We start from the raw sequence: 13,137 nt of genomic DNA on the forward strand, positions 1-13,137 counted from the left end.
CTCGTCTGATGGCATCATGAGCATGTTGTCATTTTGGCCTAACCAGTTTGCTACAGATGCTGCTGCTGCAAAGGATTATTTTTGCATTCTTTCTTACCAAGATTGGTAGCTTCTTCAAGACACGTTGTTTCCCTCAATGTTTGCTTGATAAAACTCACTTGTCCTCATCTTTAAAATGAAATTTAGGCAGCCGAACATCAGACCCCTCCAAAACACAAAAAAATATTAATTTATCCCTTAACAATAGAAGCAAAACTAAGTAGTGTGGTTAAAAATCCTCAAAAGTTGGCACTAAACCTTGGTCAGTGATTAGTTGACTTGATAACACAGATTTTATTGTTGTTGTTGTTTTCCCCTTAAACTGTTTATTGACATCTCTGACTGGAAAAGGCCACCATTGGGATGACTTTACTACTGTTCTTGGAATTGTATCTTGCTTTTCATGGACAGCTAACTTTCTCTGTTGTTCATGCCATTACCAAGATCTGTGTGGGCAGAAATTTCACCAATGCTTTGAGAGCAAGAAAATCACTAAGAACAGCAGCAGCAGTTTAGATTAAAACCCAGAAGTTCAAGGAATGACCTCATATGTTTGTTTTGCTGGAGAGGATTTGCAAGCCCGTATGATCCTGTGAACTCCCTAGGTGATTCATGCCAAAGCAAGCAGTCTACCTTGTATCCTTCCTTCGTCATTACCTTCAACAAGGCAATGTGTTACTTAGCCAGAGTTCTGTTCCAGGCAGCCACCCAGCCTAAAGCTGGCAAATGCAAGTTACTTTTTGAGATTGTGAGGCCAAATGTGGGCTCATGCAGCATTAAGCAGAGAACTAGGCAAAGGAAGGACAGATTCCCATAAGCTCCAGGCAGAAAAGCCAAAGACAGATGTTATGAAGGTCGAACTCCAAAAGCATCTGAATGGCACCCTGCTACTTTATTCTGTCTCAGCCATCGGCACCATCCATATCTCATCATTTTATTTCTGAATGAAGGGTGGTAGAAGGAGACTTGCCCAGCGGGTGTGGCCAGTGGTGTCTATGAATTTCAGGTGGAAACAGGAGCCAGTACATGCACTTTAGCATCTTTTGCTCATAAATTGGTTGCCTTGACCCATTTTTAAATGATATTTTTAATTGAAAATTTTAAAGGAAAAAAAGAAAGGCAGAAAGAAACAGAAGCAAGGAGAAAAGAAAAACACAAAGTGAATAAACAAGAGATTTACAAGCATCACACGAGTAAGTAAATTAAGTACACATCCTGAGAATAAAGTTTAGATCTAAATATTTATATTTCCTATTCTAAACTGCCCATCTCCCTTGGAGATTTAAATATCCTACATCATTTTGAAAATATCATTATTAAAATGATTATTTAAATATCCTACATCATTTTGAAAATATTATTAAAACTGATTAATGAAGGTAAAGTGAAAAATTAGTCTTATCCTGTAAAAAATCTATTTCGATTTACAAAACCATCTTAAATAAGACAAACCTAGACTTCAAATATGCTACAAGTCCATGGGTAGAATTATAGTCCAAAGATAGTTTTCATATTAAATTAAATTCTGGGTCAGATGTATTTTTAAAATGTGAAGCTATTTTAGACAATGAAGCATGCTGTTATTTGCTCTTTATCTGCTATAGGAACTGTATGCATTTTCTAATGAGAACTGTAAGGTACCCTACATGCTGTTGGCATGTACAAAGATAATTCAGTATGCGCTGTAAAAATAAGTTTTAGTAATATTTAATAGAAAGATTGCAAGTTAGAAAGGAAATTCAACTTTTAGAATGTTTCATTCTGTTATAGATCTTTTTGTAAATTTCTACATTGCCATTAATACGAGGGCAAGATCCAACCTTATTACACTTCCCAGGCTTTTTTTAGAAAATGTATTACCCTTTTTAACAATCCACACTGGAGTGGTATATTATTTGCAAATGCTTCATACCAGTTTTCACTAAGTGTGTTATTTACTACTATTTTTTTTATTCCACTGAAATTCCCATTGTTGTGCATATTGTTTTCAGTGCTAAATCCATTTAATCTTTCAATTTTTAACTTGTTTTGTTTCCGACTCATATTTCCTTAGCCCTTTTAAATAAGGCCCAGCAAATGTTCCAAATTTTGTATTACATAGTTTTCAAATTCAGTTGAATCTTGAAGCATTCAGCGTTTTCTTTTTTCTTTTTTTGGTAATTCCTTTAGAACAATACTCTTTGGTCAAAGATGTTGGAACTGGTCAGGTATTTATTTCTGTGCATTCTGAAGACAACACAACTTAAGTTAATCTATTGTAAGAAAAATCATGTATGGAAAAGAAAATGGTATTTTCAGGTTGTGTAAGAAACAATATGCTGTAATATTTAAACAGGGAAAATAAAATCTCCAGTAGTTTTAAGTCCTGGAACAACTATGATTCCTTCCATTTATTTGGCAAGAGAATTAGCAAGCAACACATCTAAACAGACCATCCCTCCAGAAAAGTTGGTTAGCTATATTTGTGATAATTTGTAAACTGATTTGAGTCTCATAGGTATGTTATTATAGAATAGGGTTATACAAATACTCTAGACCGTTCCAAAACTGCTATGAAGAATGTAACACCTGTTTCTACTCTTTAAACCAGTTGTGACTTTTCCAAACCATGTGTTCCCAGGAAAAGATGCAGTTGCTTTAAAGAGTTGTAGATAGGTGGTGCTGTACACTCCAAAGTCGACTTTGGTTAGAACAGTATGCACTACATTTTTCAGTATACCGTATATAGATTAGGTCACCAGTAGATGTAATTGCATCAAACAAAAATAATGCTAAGATCATTTAGATCACTTCCAGAATTGCAGCTAAAATAGCTCTTTCATTCCAAGTTTAATACAATGTGTATTTATTGCAAACAATAATATACAAAAGGATAAGTTTTACAGAGACCCAAAGGATTTGCAAACAAAATGACTGAAAAACTGTTTTTATCTAAAACTAATCTTTTTGAAAGGACATTACTTAAGTTACAGAAATACTTTCAAGAGATCTGCTTTTTTAAATATAGTAGAAAAGATACCATATTATAAGAGTGCTTTAAGCTTTTCTTCTACTGAATTCCCTATAAAATAATTAACAAATATAACATTTTAAAATAAAAAAAGTTAGCTAACTTTTTTCCAAAAGCAGTATTTTAACTGTTTGGCCACAAGTTCACCAGTGTCGCTTTCTCTAATTTTCCTCCCAAATGAAGTGAAAGGCTGTCTGGTGGTTCCAGCAGCACCCATTCATTTCTCTGGCCCCTTCAAGAGACAGAAAAATAATGGAAATGTGCCACTTCCTGCCTTGTTGGTTTACATTCACTGTTGCTTTGCTTCACTTGGGCAGAATAAGCCTAGGCCTATCCAGACAAAAGAATAAAGAGGTGGAACCTTAAGGCAATATGGTGGATTGGACCATTTTGGATAGCAATTTAGGGAATCTGTTAAATGTTCCTCCATGCAAAATGAAATCCCCAGAAGTCAGACATCCGCATGTAAAGGAAGGTTTGCTGATTGGCTGTAACTTGGGGAATTTTTCACGAAAGAAAGAGTGGTTCAGTCCACTCTTACCTTCTGTGCTCACCACACTGTTGCATTAATTTAGTCCGATCCAAATCACGAGTCCAAAAGTATTCAGGCAGAAATAACTCAGTGATACACTAATTAATTAGCCATGCTTTGTTTGTACAATGAGAAAAACAACAGAAAAAGCTTTCCAGTTTATTCTTACCAAAGAAATAGAAAAGATAGAAAGACAAATAGGAGCCAGGTATTTGTACAAACCTAAGACACATTCTGAAGGAATAATAAAATACAAAAAGACTGAGAGATAAATAAAATAAAGGGTTATTGATTTAGACCATAATTTAACAATTAGGCACCATATACCCTCTGAGTAAGATGCTGGTATTTCTGTTTACATTACAAAGATTTCTAATATGGAAGGGGGGAATTGAAAAAAAAAACCTCGATTAAAAACATCTTTTTCACAAAATAAATATATATAATTTTAAAAGAAGAAAAACCACCTACTACTGTCATCCATGAACCTTGCTAAAGCTGGTGTCCCTGTGTCATTCCCATCTCCTTCTCTTGTAAGCTGTCTTCGTGGAATAAAGAATTCTAGTTTTTCATGCAATTTACAGGGGAGTCTCCTGGTTTTGAGTGACCTCATTTGTCTCACAAATGTTGGCCTGGTGTTGGAAGCTGAAGAAAAGGGGTCAAGGTAGGGAATGCTGGTTCTGGCTTTCAAACTTGGTGCTTGTAGTTGCAAATAAAATAATAATTAAAAAGTTTCAGACCTTTAAAACTGAGCTCTCTTCTTGGGAATTCCATATTTTCCCCTGGCAGGGGGAAAAATAATTGTGCAAGTCTTTTGGAAGATTTCACAGGATTTTTCTTTAAGGCGTCTGATAGTGTTACTTTTAAGGCTCAAGGTATTTTTGCTTTTTCTTTAATTCTTTTTTTCTCAACATATTTTATTTCCATGCTAGAAAAATAAAAGTCTCTTTCCAAATTCCCACAATCATATTAATGAGCACTTACGGTATTTCCTTCCCCCCCAATTTTTTTCCTTGATTTTTAATGCACACATTTTAGTTTCTAAAAGTATCAGTTAGCTATAGAAAAATACCTCTGACAACAGGGAAAAAAGCTAAGGCATAATCTTTTGCTAAGTGTGGTTCAACTGTCCAAAAAAAAAAAAAAAAAGGAAAAAGGAGTTTTTAAGTTTCTCTAAAAACAAGTACGTATAAATCCCATCATATTGGTAACAAATCATAAACAATACATACTAAAAATATTTAAAATAGAGAATATTCCTCACAGAGGAATACTTTTGAGTTTATATTTTTTTCATTTTTTTGTTTTTAGTTATTGTTAAAAAATAATTAACAAGTTCATACCTATGCAAGCTAAGCTGGCTGTTTGAAGAAAATAAAAAACTGCCTTCAAATCAAAAGATTTAGTCCATCATGGAATGTTTCTTGACTGAGAATAATCTGGTCAGTTTTGAAAGGGTGTTGTAGTGCATAATGCATTCTGAGATATTTTTTTTCCTCTCTTCCATTCACTTTTACCTTAAAAATATTTTTATAAGTCTGGGGAATTGACACCATCCTTCAGAGCTTTATGGTCTGGTGAGCTGTGTATAGACTGGCTGTTCCCAGTGTTGTGGGCTATGGGTCTGAGGAATGGAAGGTACACCCGTAGTATCTGCAATTGGGGTGTACATGGGCCTCTGGGTGGGGTTCATGTAAGTGAATGTAGAATAGAGGCTGGAACTCTGGCTGGCAGCATGGCTGTAGTAAGTATTGGAGCTCTGATGGTCTGTGTAGTCATACTGGGAGCGAGTGATGGTCGGGTAAGAAGAGCCATAGTGCTGGAGATTGAAGGAACTGTAGCTGATCTGCTGAGGTGAATGCTGCTGTTGGTCAGTGTAATGGCTGGGACTGAGCTGCTCGGTCTTAATATGTGTCCTCTGTTGAGGCTGACCTGGTTCACTACTCAGGGTGGTGAGTGTGTGCTGCTGCGGCGGTGGGGGTGGTGGTTGTGGCTGAGCTTGGGAGGGTGGCTGCTGAGAAGGCGGTGGTGGCTGCTGCTGCTGCTTGGACATCCAGACATGCCCAGTGCCTGCTGGGGTAGCTGTGGTGCTACTGATCCCGTAGCTGCCTGTGTAGGTGACTTGGCCAGGCTGGCCATGGGTGACTGGAACTCCTGGGTGGCCATTGGGTGGGAGATACTGGTCAAACTCATTAACATCAAAAGTCTCAATGTTAGAGATGACATCACTGCTGAGTTCCCCAATGTCCACGTCTCGGAAGTCAATATGGGGTGGCTGTCTTCCTCCTTCTTGCAGTGGGCGACCTTCCCGCTTCAGGTCCTGCTTACCAGGCTGGACATCTGTTTTAGGAGTGGTAGGAGGAGTAGGTGGCCCTTGAGACTGCCCTGTAAAGAATACAAAGGAGATAGTAGCTGTTACAAAGGGAACAGGTTCTCTTTGATGCCTTTGAAGTCACATGGCAAGCAAGCCACACCTGGGGCTCTTTCCTTTCTGATAACAGGCACAGCCAGAGAGCCATAAAGCTCCCACCAGCGGCCACTTTTAATGAGCAGAAGGTGTTGCATGGCAGTGATAACTTAGCTAAAGATTAACTATGGCTGGATGCAAAGGAGACAATTGAGAGCTTGCCAATAAGAATGAAGTACCAATCCAGATTGTTGCATGTAGTTGAAAACTGGCTGCTTTATAAGGCCACAATAATAGATGTTTATAGTTTATGAGGGGTGGTAATACACCAAGATGAAAACTAAGACCAGTACTACTGGTGGAATGGCTTAGCAAAAGCAATGAATTTGATATTGAAATATTTGAGGACGACCTACAGCTATCTAATTCCCATGGGTTTGATGTGTAATATTATTTGAAGACCTTGCTTGTAGGTACACAAAAGCTATTGCTTTTTCCCAATAGCCATCTAGCTCTTTTGTGTTTCCTTGACCAACTGCTCCAGAAAAGCAACAAACTGTTAACTTATCTGATAGTCTTCTTCAGAAGACTTGTCTACATGGGATGATCTTCCTCATCTTCTACAAGGAGGGGAAGATGGCACACTCACCAGAATGCTCTCCAGGTGAATGTACTTCACTCATGCTGGATGAAGACTGGGGCGAATCTGCCTGCAGGGCCTTGAAGATAGCATTTGGAGAGATGTGGGTCTGCTCCGATCCTTCTTCTTGCTCAGCCTGTCCGTTCTTCACTGACTTTCTCCTTCGTGGCTGGTACTTGTAGTCTGGATGGTCTTTTTTATGTTGCACTCTCAAGCGTTCAGCCTCCTCCACAAATGGGCGTTTCTCGCTCTCATTCAATAACCTAAGCAATTAAGCAAAGCCATGCATTGGCTGATTAAGTTCTACCCAAAGCTTAAGCTTCCTGATTTTACTACTTAGAGCACCTTTGCTTTGCTAGAAATTTACTCTAGATTCTGCTGCTGCACCCCTAGGACAGCATCCCTGCAGGCAGCTGTCAGAAGCCCCAAACTTGGGTAAAATGAACTTCTGATAATGCAGAGGACAAAACATAAGGTGTATAAAATCCACCACAAAATGGCAGGCATCAGGAAAGGCAACCTTTAGCATTCTGTTATTCCCGCATAACCCTCTGGGTAGAAACACACTGCAAAACTTCTCCAAAACCTCTTGAAGGAAAAAAAAAGATTCGGACCACTCCTTTCATTTTTTCTCAGCAATTCTTTCCATCACTCTGGGGCCCTACTCTCTTTCCCATAAGAAAGAAGACCCAAGACAGCACTCAAACGCTGTGTAGACACATGCACATAAGCACCTTCAGCCACAGCTCAGATACCAGGATTCCTCTAGGCATTTGGGGAAATTACCATCTAAACTCACCCCAAACTTTCTGCGGCCACAAAAGTGGCTCCCTTAGCCCCCCCTTTTTTTGCAAGTCGTTAGCTTATGCTTCAGCCAGCTGACTCACTTTCTCTTCTCTCCTGCCTCCCCACCCCACGTCTCTCTTGCTAGTCATCCTTCTGTGCCAACTTCTTATTGGTTGGCACTTGCTAATTCGTGCCAATCATCATTACACCCAAGATGTGCTGCTCCTGTTTTTCTCCAGAGAAGGGCTCAAGTTATGTCAAGGGCTTAACTTTTGTCATTTTGTTTGTCAACAGGTAGGCCAAATATCTAAACAGAGACGACTTGCTGGACGCACACAAGGAGCTTTTCCGAATATTCTTCCTATCTCTTAAGGAATATTTCTTATACCCGTTCAGGGATATAAAAAGCCAGGCTTTGGTGAAAGCCTTGATCTTGTCGTCTTTCTAATGAGATTCCACAATGTTCTCGTCTAAAGCATTCCCATCTTTTTCCCTCAGTGGTTTCTCTTCTAAGGCAGGGCTCTCTCATTCCATCTTTGTCCCTCCGCTCCGGCCCCTAAACTCAAACTCGACTGGAGGAGGAGGAGGAGAAGGCAAGGTTTTTCACCCCAGATCCCCTTTTCGGGGAAAAAAAAAAAAGCGAGTCTCCGGGCAAAGCCCAGCGAACTCCATCTGTGCGCCCAAGTGCTCGCCGCCTTCCTGCCCAGGTCCAGTCTCCTGCCGCCGCACTAAAAAAGCTGGCCTGCTGCGCTTCAAGCCACGCGCGATTTCGGCCCTTGCTCCTTGCCAGGCATTTCCCTCGTGGATCCCAAGCCGTGCCCAGCCAGCCAGCCGCCGTAACGCTGCTCCTTCCCTTCGCCCTCGCTCTTCTCCGCCCCTCCCGCGCTCGGCCGGGCGAGTCTGCAAGCCTTCGCGCCCTTTTCTTCTGGGAGCAGCCCCGAGCCGCTTCCTTCTCCTCGGCTGCCCTCGCCCACCCGGGCGCCCCAGCCTGGCTTTTTGTTTTTTAAATCCCATTTATATCCCCCGCCCTTCTCCGAAGACTCAGGGCGGCTTACAAGCTTAGCAATAGCCTTCATTCTATGTATATGCCTGCTTATTAGCCCTAATAAGCGGCATTATTACAAAGTCAGCTTAATTGCCCCCAACAATCTGGGTCCTCATTTTACCTACCTCGGAAGGATGGAAGGCTGAGTCAACCTTGAGCCTGGTGGGATGCGAACCTGCACTAATTGCACTAATTTTCTTTTTCCCCCCCCGCCGCCGCCCCTTTTACCTCCAGAGTTTCCCCAGCGTCTTGCTCAGCTCGGCGTTGTGCAGGTGGGGATACTGGTCCGCCAGCTTCCTGCGAGCCGCTTGAGCCCACACCATAAAGGCGTTCATGGGGCGCTTGACGTGGGGCTTGTTCTTACTGGATCCGTTCACCCGGACGGGCATGGGCACCAGGGTCCAGTCGTAGCCCTTGAGGACCTGGCTGACGGCTTCTCGGATGCACACCGGGAACTTGTCCTCGTCGCTCTCTTTCTTCAGCTCCGGGTCGCTCTTGGGGAAGGTGTTCTCTTGGGGTCTCGTGTTCTCGGTGTCCGAGCCGGAGCCCGAAGGGCAGGGAGACCCCGCGGAATCCTCCGACATGGTCGGGCTGGGAGCGCCGGACAGACACTTTTCCTGCTCTTCGGTCATCTTCACGAAGGGGTCGAGGAGATTCATGCGAGAAAAGGGGGGGGAAGCCAAAATATGAGCGGACGCGGGGGGGAAAATAATAATAATAAAAATATATATATCGAGGCGGAGGGGAGAGAGGGGTGGGGAGGAGAACGGGGAAGGGGGCTTAAGCAAGCGGCAAGAGCGGCGCCTCTTTATAGAACAGCTGGGAAGGAGGCGAGGAAAAACCCCCCGCACGCGCCCAGGCCGAGCGTCTGTTTCGCTCGCTCGCTCGCTCGCGGCCGCCCGCCCGCGCGCGAAAAAGCCGCGTCCTTTTGCAGAAACTCGGCTGCCGGGCGCGCTGCTCCGAAGTCGTCGCTTGAGGAAAACGGAGCTCAAGAAACGGACATGTGGACGAGCTGCCGCTCCCGTCCGCGGAAGCTTGGAAGCGGAGCCGGCTGAGACCGGCGGGCGAAGTTGAAAAGAGTCGGAGGGGGAAAAAATTTTTGTTGTTGTTGTTTTGTTTTCCACCTCTTTCGGAAAAGAAGGGAGACGAATTCCTCAGCTCGCTGGAGGGAGGGGGGGGAGTAAAGCAAAGAGGCGCGCGCGCGGGGGGTGGCGCGGCGCGCGAAAAGTCGTAAGGCTCCCCGGATCGCCCGCTAAGACTCAACTTCGGCTCTGCTAGCGCTCCCTGCGACTCTCTGTAATAAATACTTCTGCCTCTGCTATTTCGCCGTAGAAACGCCAATGGCAGCCCTGGCTGAGAAGGGCTGGCACGCCGTTGATTGGCTGAAAAAGTTTTTTTCCTCCCTCTGGAGAGGGAGGGGGGGCGCCGAGGCGGAGGGAGGGAGGGAGGGAGGAAAGGAAAAGTTGGTCGCACGCTGCCGTTGGGTCTTTGTACTTCCAACTGTTGCGAGACCTCCGAGTAAATCTCTCCTTGCCTTTTTCCACCGATTGAAGTAGATCTCTGGGGTTGCTTGCGGGGGGGGGGGGGCGAAAGGAAGGGCTTGACATCCCTAGCACGCGCATCGCTTCACCATAAAACGGAGCGGCAAAACCCACTCTCCCGTTTGCTCGGAGCAAGAACTTAGTTCGTTCTGTCTGTCTCTCACCCTTCTCTTCCTCTTCCTCCTCCTCCTCCTCCTTCCCCCCCCCGCCAGTGTGTTGTGATTCACTTCTCCTATGGGAGGGTTTTGTTTTGATTTTGCTCGTCTTAATGCTTCGCTCGTGCTGAAAAGGTTCAAGGCGAAGAAGGAGCCGACGCGCTAAGCTGCCCTTCGCGGGACAGGAGGGGCTGTGGTGGTTGGTGGTAGGGGGGGGTGGGGGGCGTGAGAGGAAGAAAATCGAGCTAGGTGCTTCTTAAGTAAAGCGACGTTTTTTCTAGTCATTTAGCATAACCTTTTAATCAAGCGGTTAGCATTTAAAGCCGCCTATCCCGCTTTGTGCATTTAAGGTTAATGGCCCCTTTTCTTTTCTTTTCTTTTAAAAAAAAACTGTTTAAATGACAGCTCAATCTTCCCTAAATGATGTTATCAAAAACGTTCTCTTATATGACAAGACTTCCCTTTCAGACTGTGTTGACGAAGCATTTGTAAAGTAAAAAAAAATAGCAGGTATATCTAAGGTTAGACTTCTGATTTAACGTGGGAATTAACCTTCCTTTTGGATGCAGTAGGACTGAGTTAAACGGCACAGAGCCGTTTAACTCATTATGAAATGGGAACAGAATACGCTTGCAAAGGGGGATGCAGTTATTTCTTCTTTAAGCTAAGTCTTTTCTATTGAAGATCTGAGTTTGCTTGTTGAACGTCTTGACAAACTTCAGACCTATGTATATCTCTCTCCTACTCTTCCCACTCACCTCCTTCCCTAAGAGAGGCGAAATTTTTACTAAATTAGTTTTAAAAGCGTCCATAGCCGTCGCTGATTTCAGAGGTTCCTTACTGAATGCGTATCAGTAGTGCGTGAATTTGTGAGCTTTTAAAATTAAGGTTTAATTCCCGGAATCTCGAGTCATTTTTAATGTTTGCGGGGGGGGGGGAGGAGGGGAACAGTGCTTTCCGTTCCTTTTTCTTCTAAAATTAATTGAGGCAGAGGAGGAAAAGTATGCCAATGAACAGACGATTAAGTTGTCAGTGCAGCGTCCGGGGAAAGTGAGGCGCAAGAGTAAAAACCAAGCAGTCAAGATGGCTAGAAAGAAACCGGGTGCACTGAGTGATGTATTGGCCTCTTGATATAATCGCCCCTTCATCGAAAGACAACGTGGGCATCCTCCGCAAAGGCAAGGTCTTTTAGGGGAGCCCGTCGGCGACGGGCGCTTCCCGCATTGTCAGTTCTTTAAATCATTAGCTGTCATGTTGCCTGGGAGGACAGGCGCCTTCCCTTGGCTTGGCTTGCGCTTTTTCCACTCTCCCTTCAGTCTCGTTTTTTTTTCTTCTTCTTCTTGGCATTTAACAGTTATTTCTATACAGTAAACAAATCACCTTTGCGGCAGATAAAGTGTAATTCCCGCTTCCATCCAGAGGGGGCGCCATAGGCTCAGAAACTAACCGCCTTTATGCTTTTAAAGTTAAAAGATCTTTCTTGAAGGTTGTTTAAAAAGCGCGCACACGCACACTCGTACGCATGCAGAGCACGCCCCCCCTCCCGCGAACACTAAAACTCGGATTAAGTCTGGCGGTTTCATCAGTCAGTATTTTCCTTTGCCTCGTTTGTGATTCAAGGATGAAATTAATGAAATATGCTGATGAAATCTCATTAAAGTCAATGCAAATGATAAACCTATCAAAGGACTTTAGAATAACAGGGCAGTGTTTCCAAAGAGATCTACAAAGGTGGCAGTGGCGCTTATGCGGAGAGCGGACCTTCCCCCTCGTTATACTACTTCAAATCATTTCTCCGCTTCCACCTCCCAGAATTTTTTCCAGGTGTGTAACAACTGCTTCTTTTGCATTATCATCCAATTACCATGCACCCGCCTTACAATTAAGGCTACAACGTAGGTATGCGCAATATTGATGCACAATCGCGCATCAGTAGGAAACATGGGAGACACGCAGGGTCCCCGGTGAAGACGGCCGTACTTAACCTCGGAGTAAATCTCAGTGAAGAAACGGGAAATGATTTTAACGAAACGCAGCGCAATAATAAGGTGGAAAATGTTTGGCTGACCTCGGTGGGTCTCATTTGCCAGATTAGATGGTGAAGTGTCACATAGTTTAATGAAGAGAAGGACGAGGGGGGACATGATAGCAGTATTCTAATATCTCAGGGGCTGCCACAAAGAAGAGGGAGTCAAGCTATTCTCCAAAATACCTGAAGGCAGGACAAGAAGCAACGGATGGAAACTAATCAAGGAGGGAAGCAACCTAGAACTAAGGAGAAACTTCCTGACAGACAGAACAATTAACCAGTGGAACAACCTGCCTCCAGAAGCTGTGAATGCTCCAACATTGGAAGTTTTTTAAGAAGAGACTGGACAGCCATTTGTCCGAAATGATATAGGGGTTCCTGTCTGAGCAGGGTGTTGGACTAGATGACCTCCAAGGTCCCTTCCATCTTCTTCTTCTTCTTCTTCTTCTTCTTCTTCTTCTTCTTCTTCTTCTTCTTCTTCTTCTTCTTCTTCTTCTTCTTCTTCTTCTTCTTCTTCTTCTTCTTCTTCTTCTTCTTCTTCTTCTTCTTCTTATTATTATTATTATTATTATTATTATTATTTATGTGTGTGTGTGTCTCCCCGAATTATTTAAAAGAAAGACATTTTTAAAATCCAATCCCTATCGGTTGCCAAAAGATGCTTATGCATTCTCCCTATCTCAGTGCGCAAAGTGAGGCGAGGGTGAAAAGAATACGCGCAGCCATTCCCCCTAATGGGGAGAGAAGAGGGCGAAGGAACGGGTGAGCAACTTGTCTGTCCGCAATTTGATCTTAAGTTTCTCCCAGCCTGAATCAACCGGGGGGACGTTTCAACCGGACTTTCCTCAAGAGGAATGCTCCGTTTCGAGACGCGGCACTTAAATTGAGATTGTCCTGGTTAGCTAATCCGTTTCACAGACTGCAGAGGTCGGTTTCTTAGGTGCATTTTTTTT

At 43.3% G+C, this 13,137-nt stretch overlaps 1 protein-coding gene across 2 annotated transcripts in view; it reads right to left on the minus strand.

Moving 5' to 3' along the window:
• Positions 1–1,397: 1,397 nt before the first annotated feature.
• Positions 1,398–13,137, minus strand: part of SOX9 (SRY-box transcription factor 9) — a 28,032-nt gene continuing 16,292 nt past the window's right edge. The window contains exons 2-4 of one of the 2 annotated variants that reach the window (XM_083351392.1): positions 8,688–9,091; positions 6,638–6,891; positions 1,398–5,966 (exon numbers count right to left, since the gene is read on the minus strand). In XM_083351392.1, coding sequence (XP_083207518.1) covers positions 5,149–5,966; positions 6,638–6,891; positions 8,688–9,091 — 1,476 coding nt within the window. In that variant the 3' untranslated portion in view covers positions 1,398–5,148. Of the gene's footprint in view, positions 5,967–6,637; positions 6,892–8,687; positions 9,134–13,137 lie in introns of those variants that run through there. The other variant, XM_083351393.1, reaches the window with a different exon arrangement.

The sequence above is a fragment of the Vipera ursinii genome, assembly GCF_947247035.1.
Source record: "Vipera ursinii genome assembly, chromosome: 2".
Lineage (NCBI taxonomy): Eukaryota > Metazoa > Chordata > Lepidosauria > Squamata > Viperidae > Vipera > Vipera ursinii.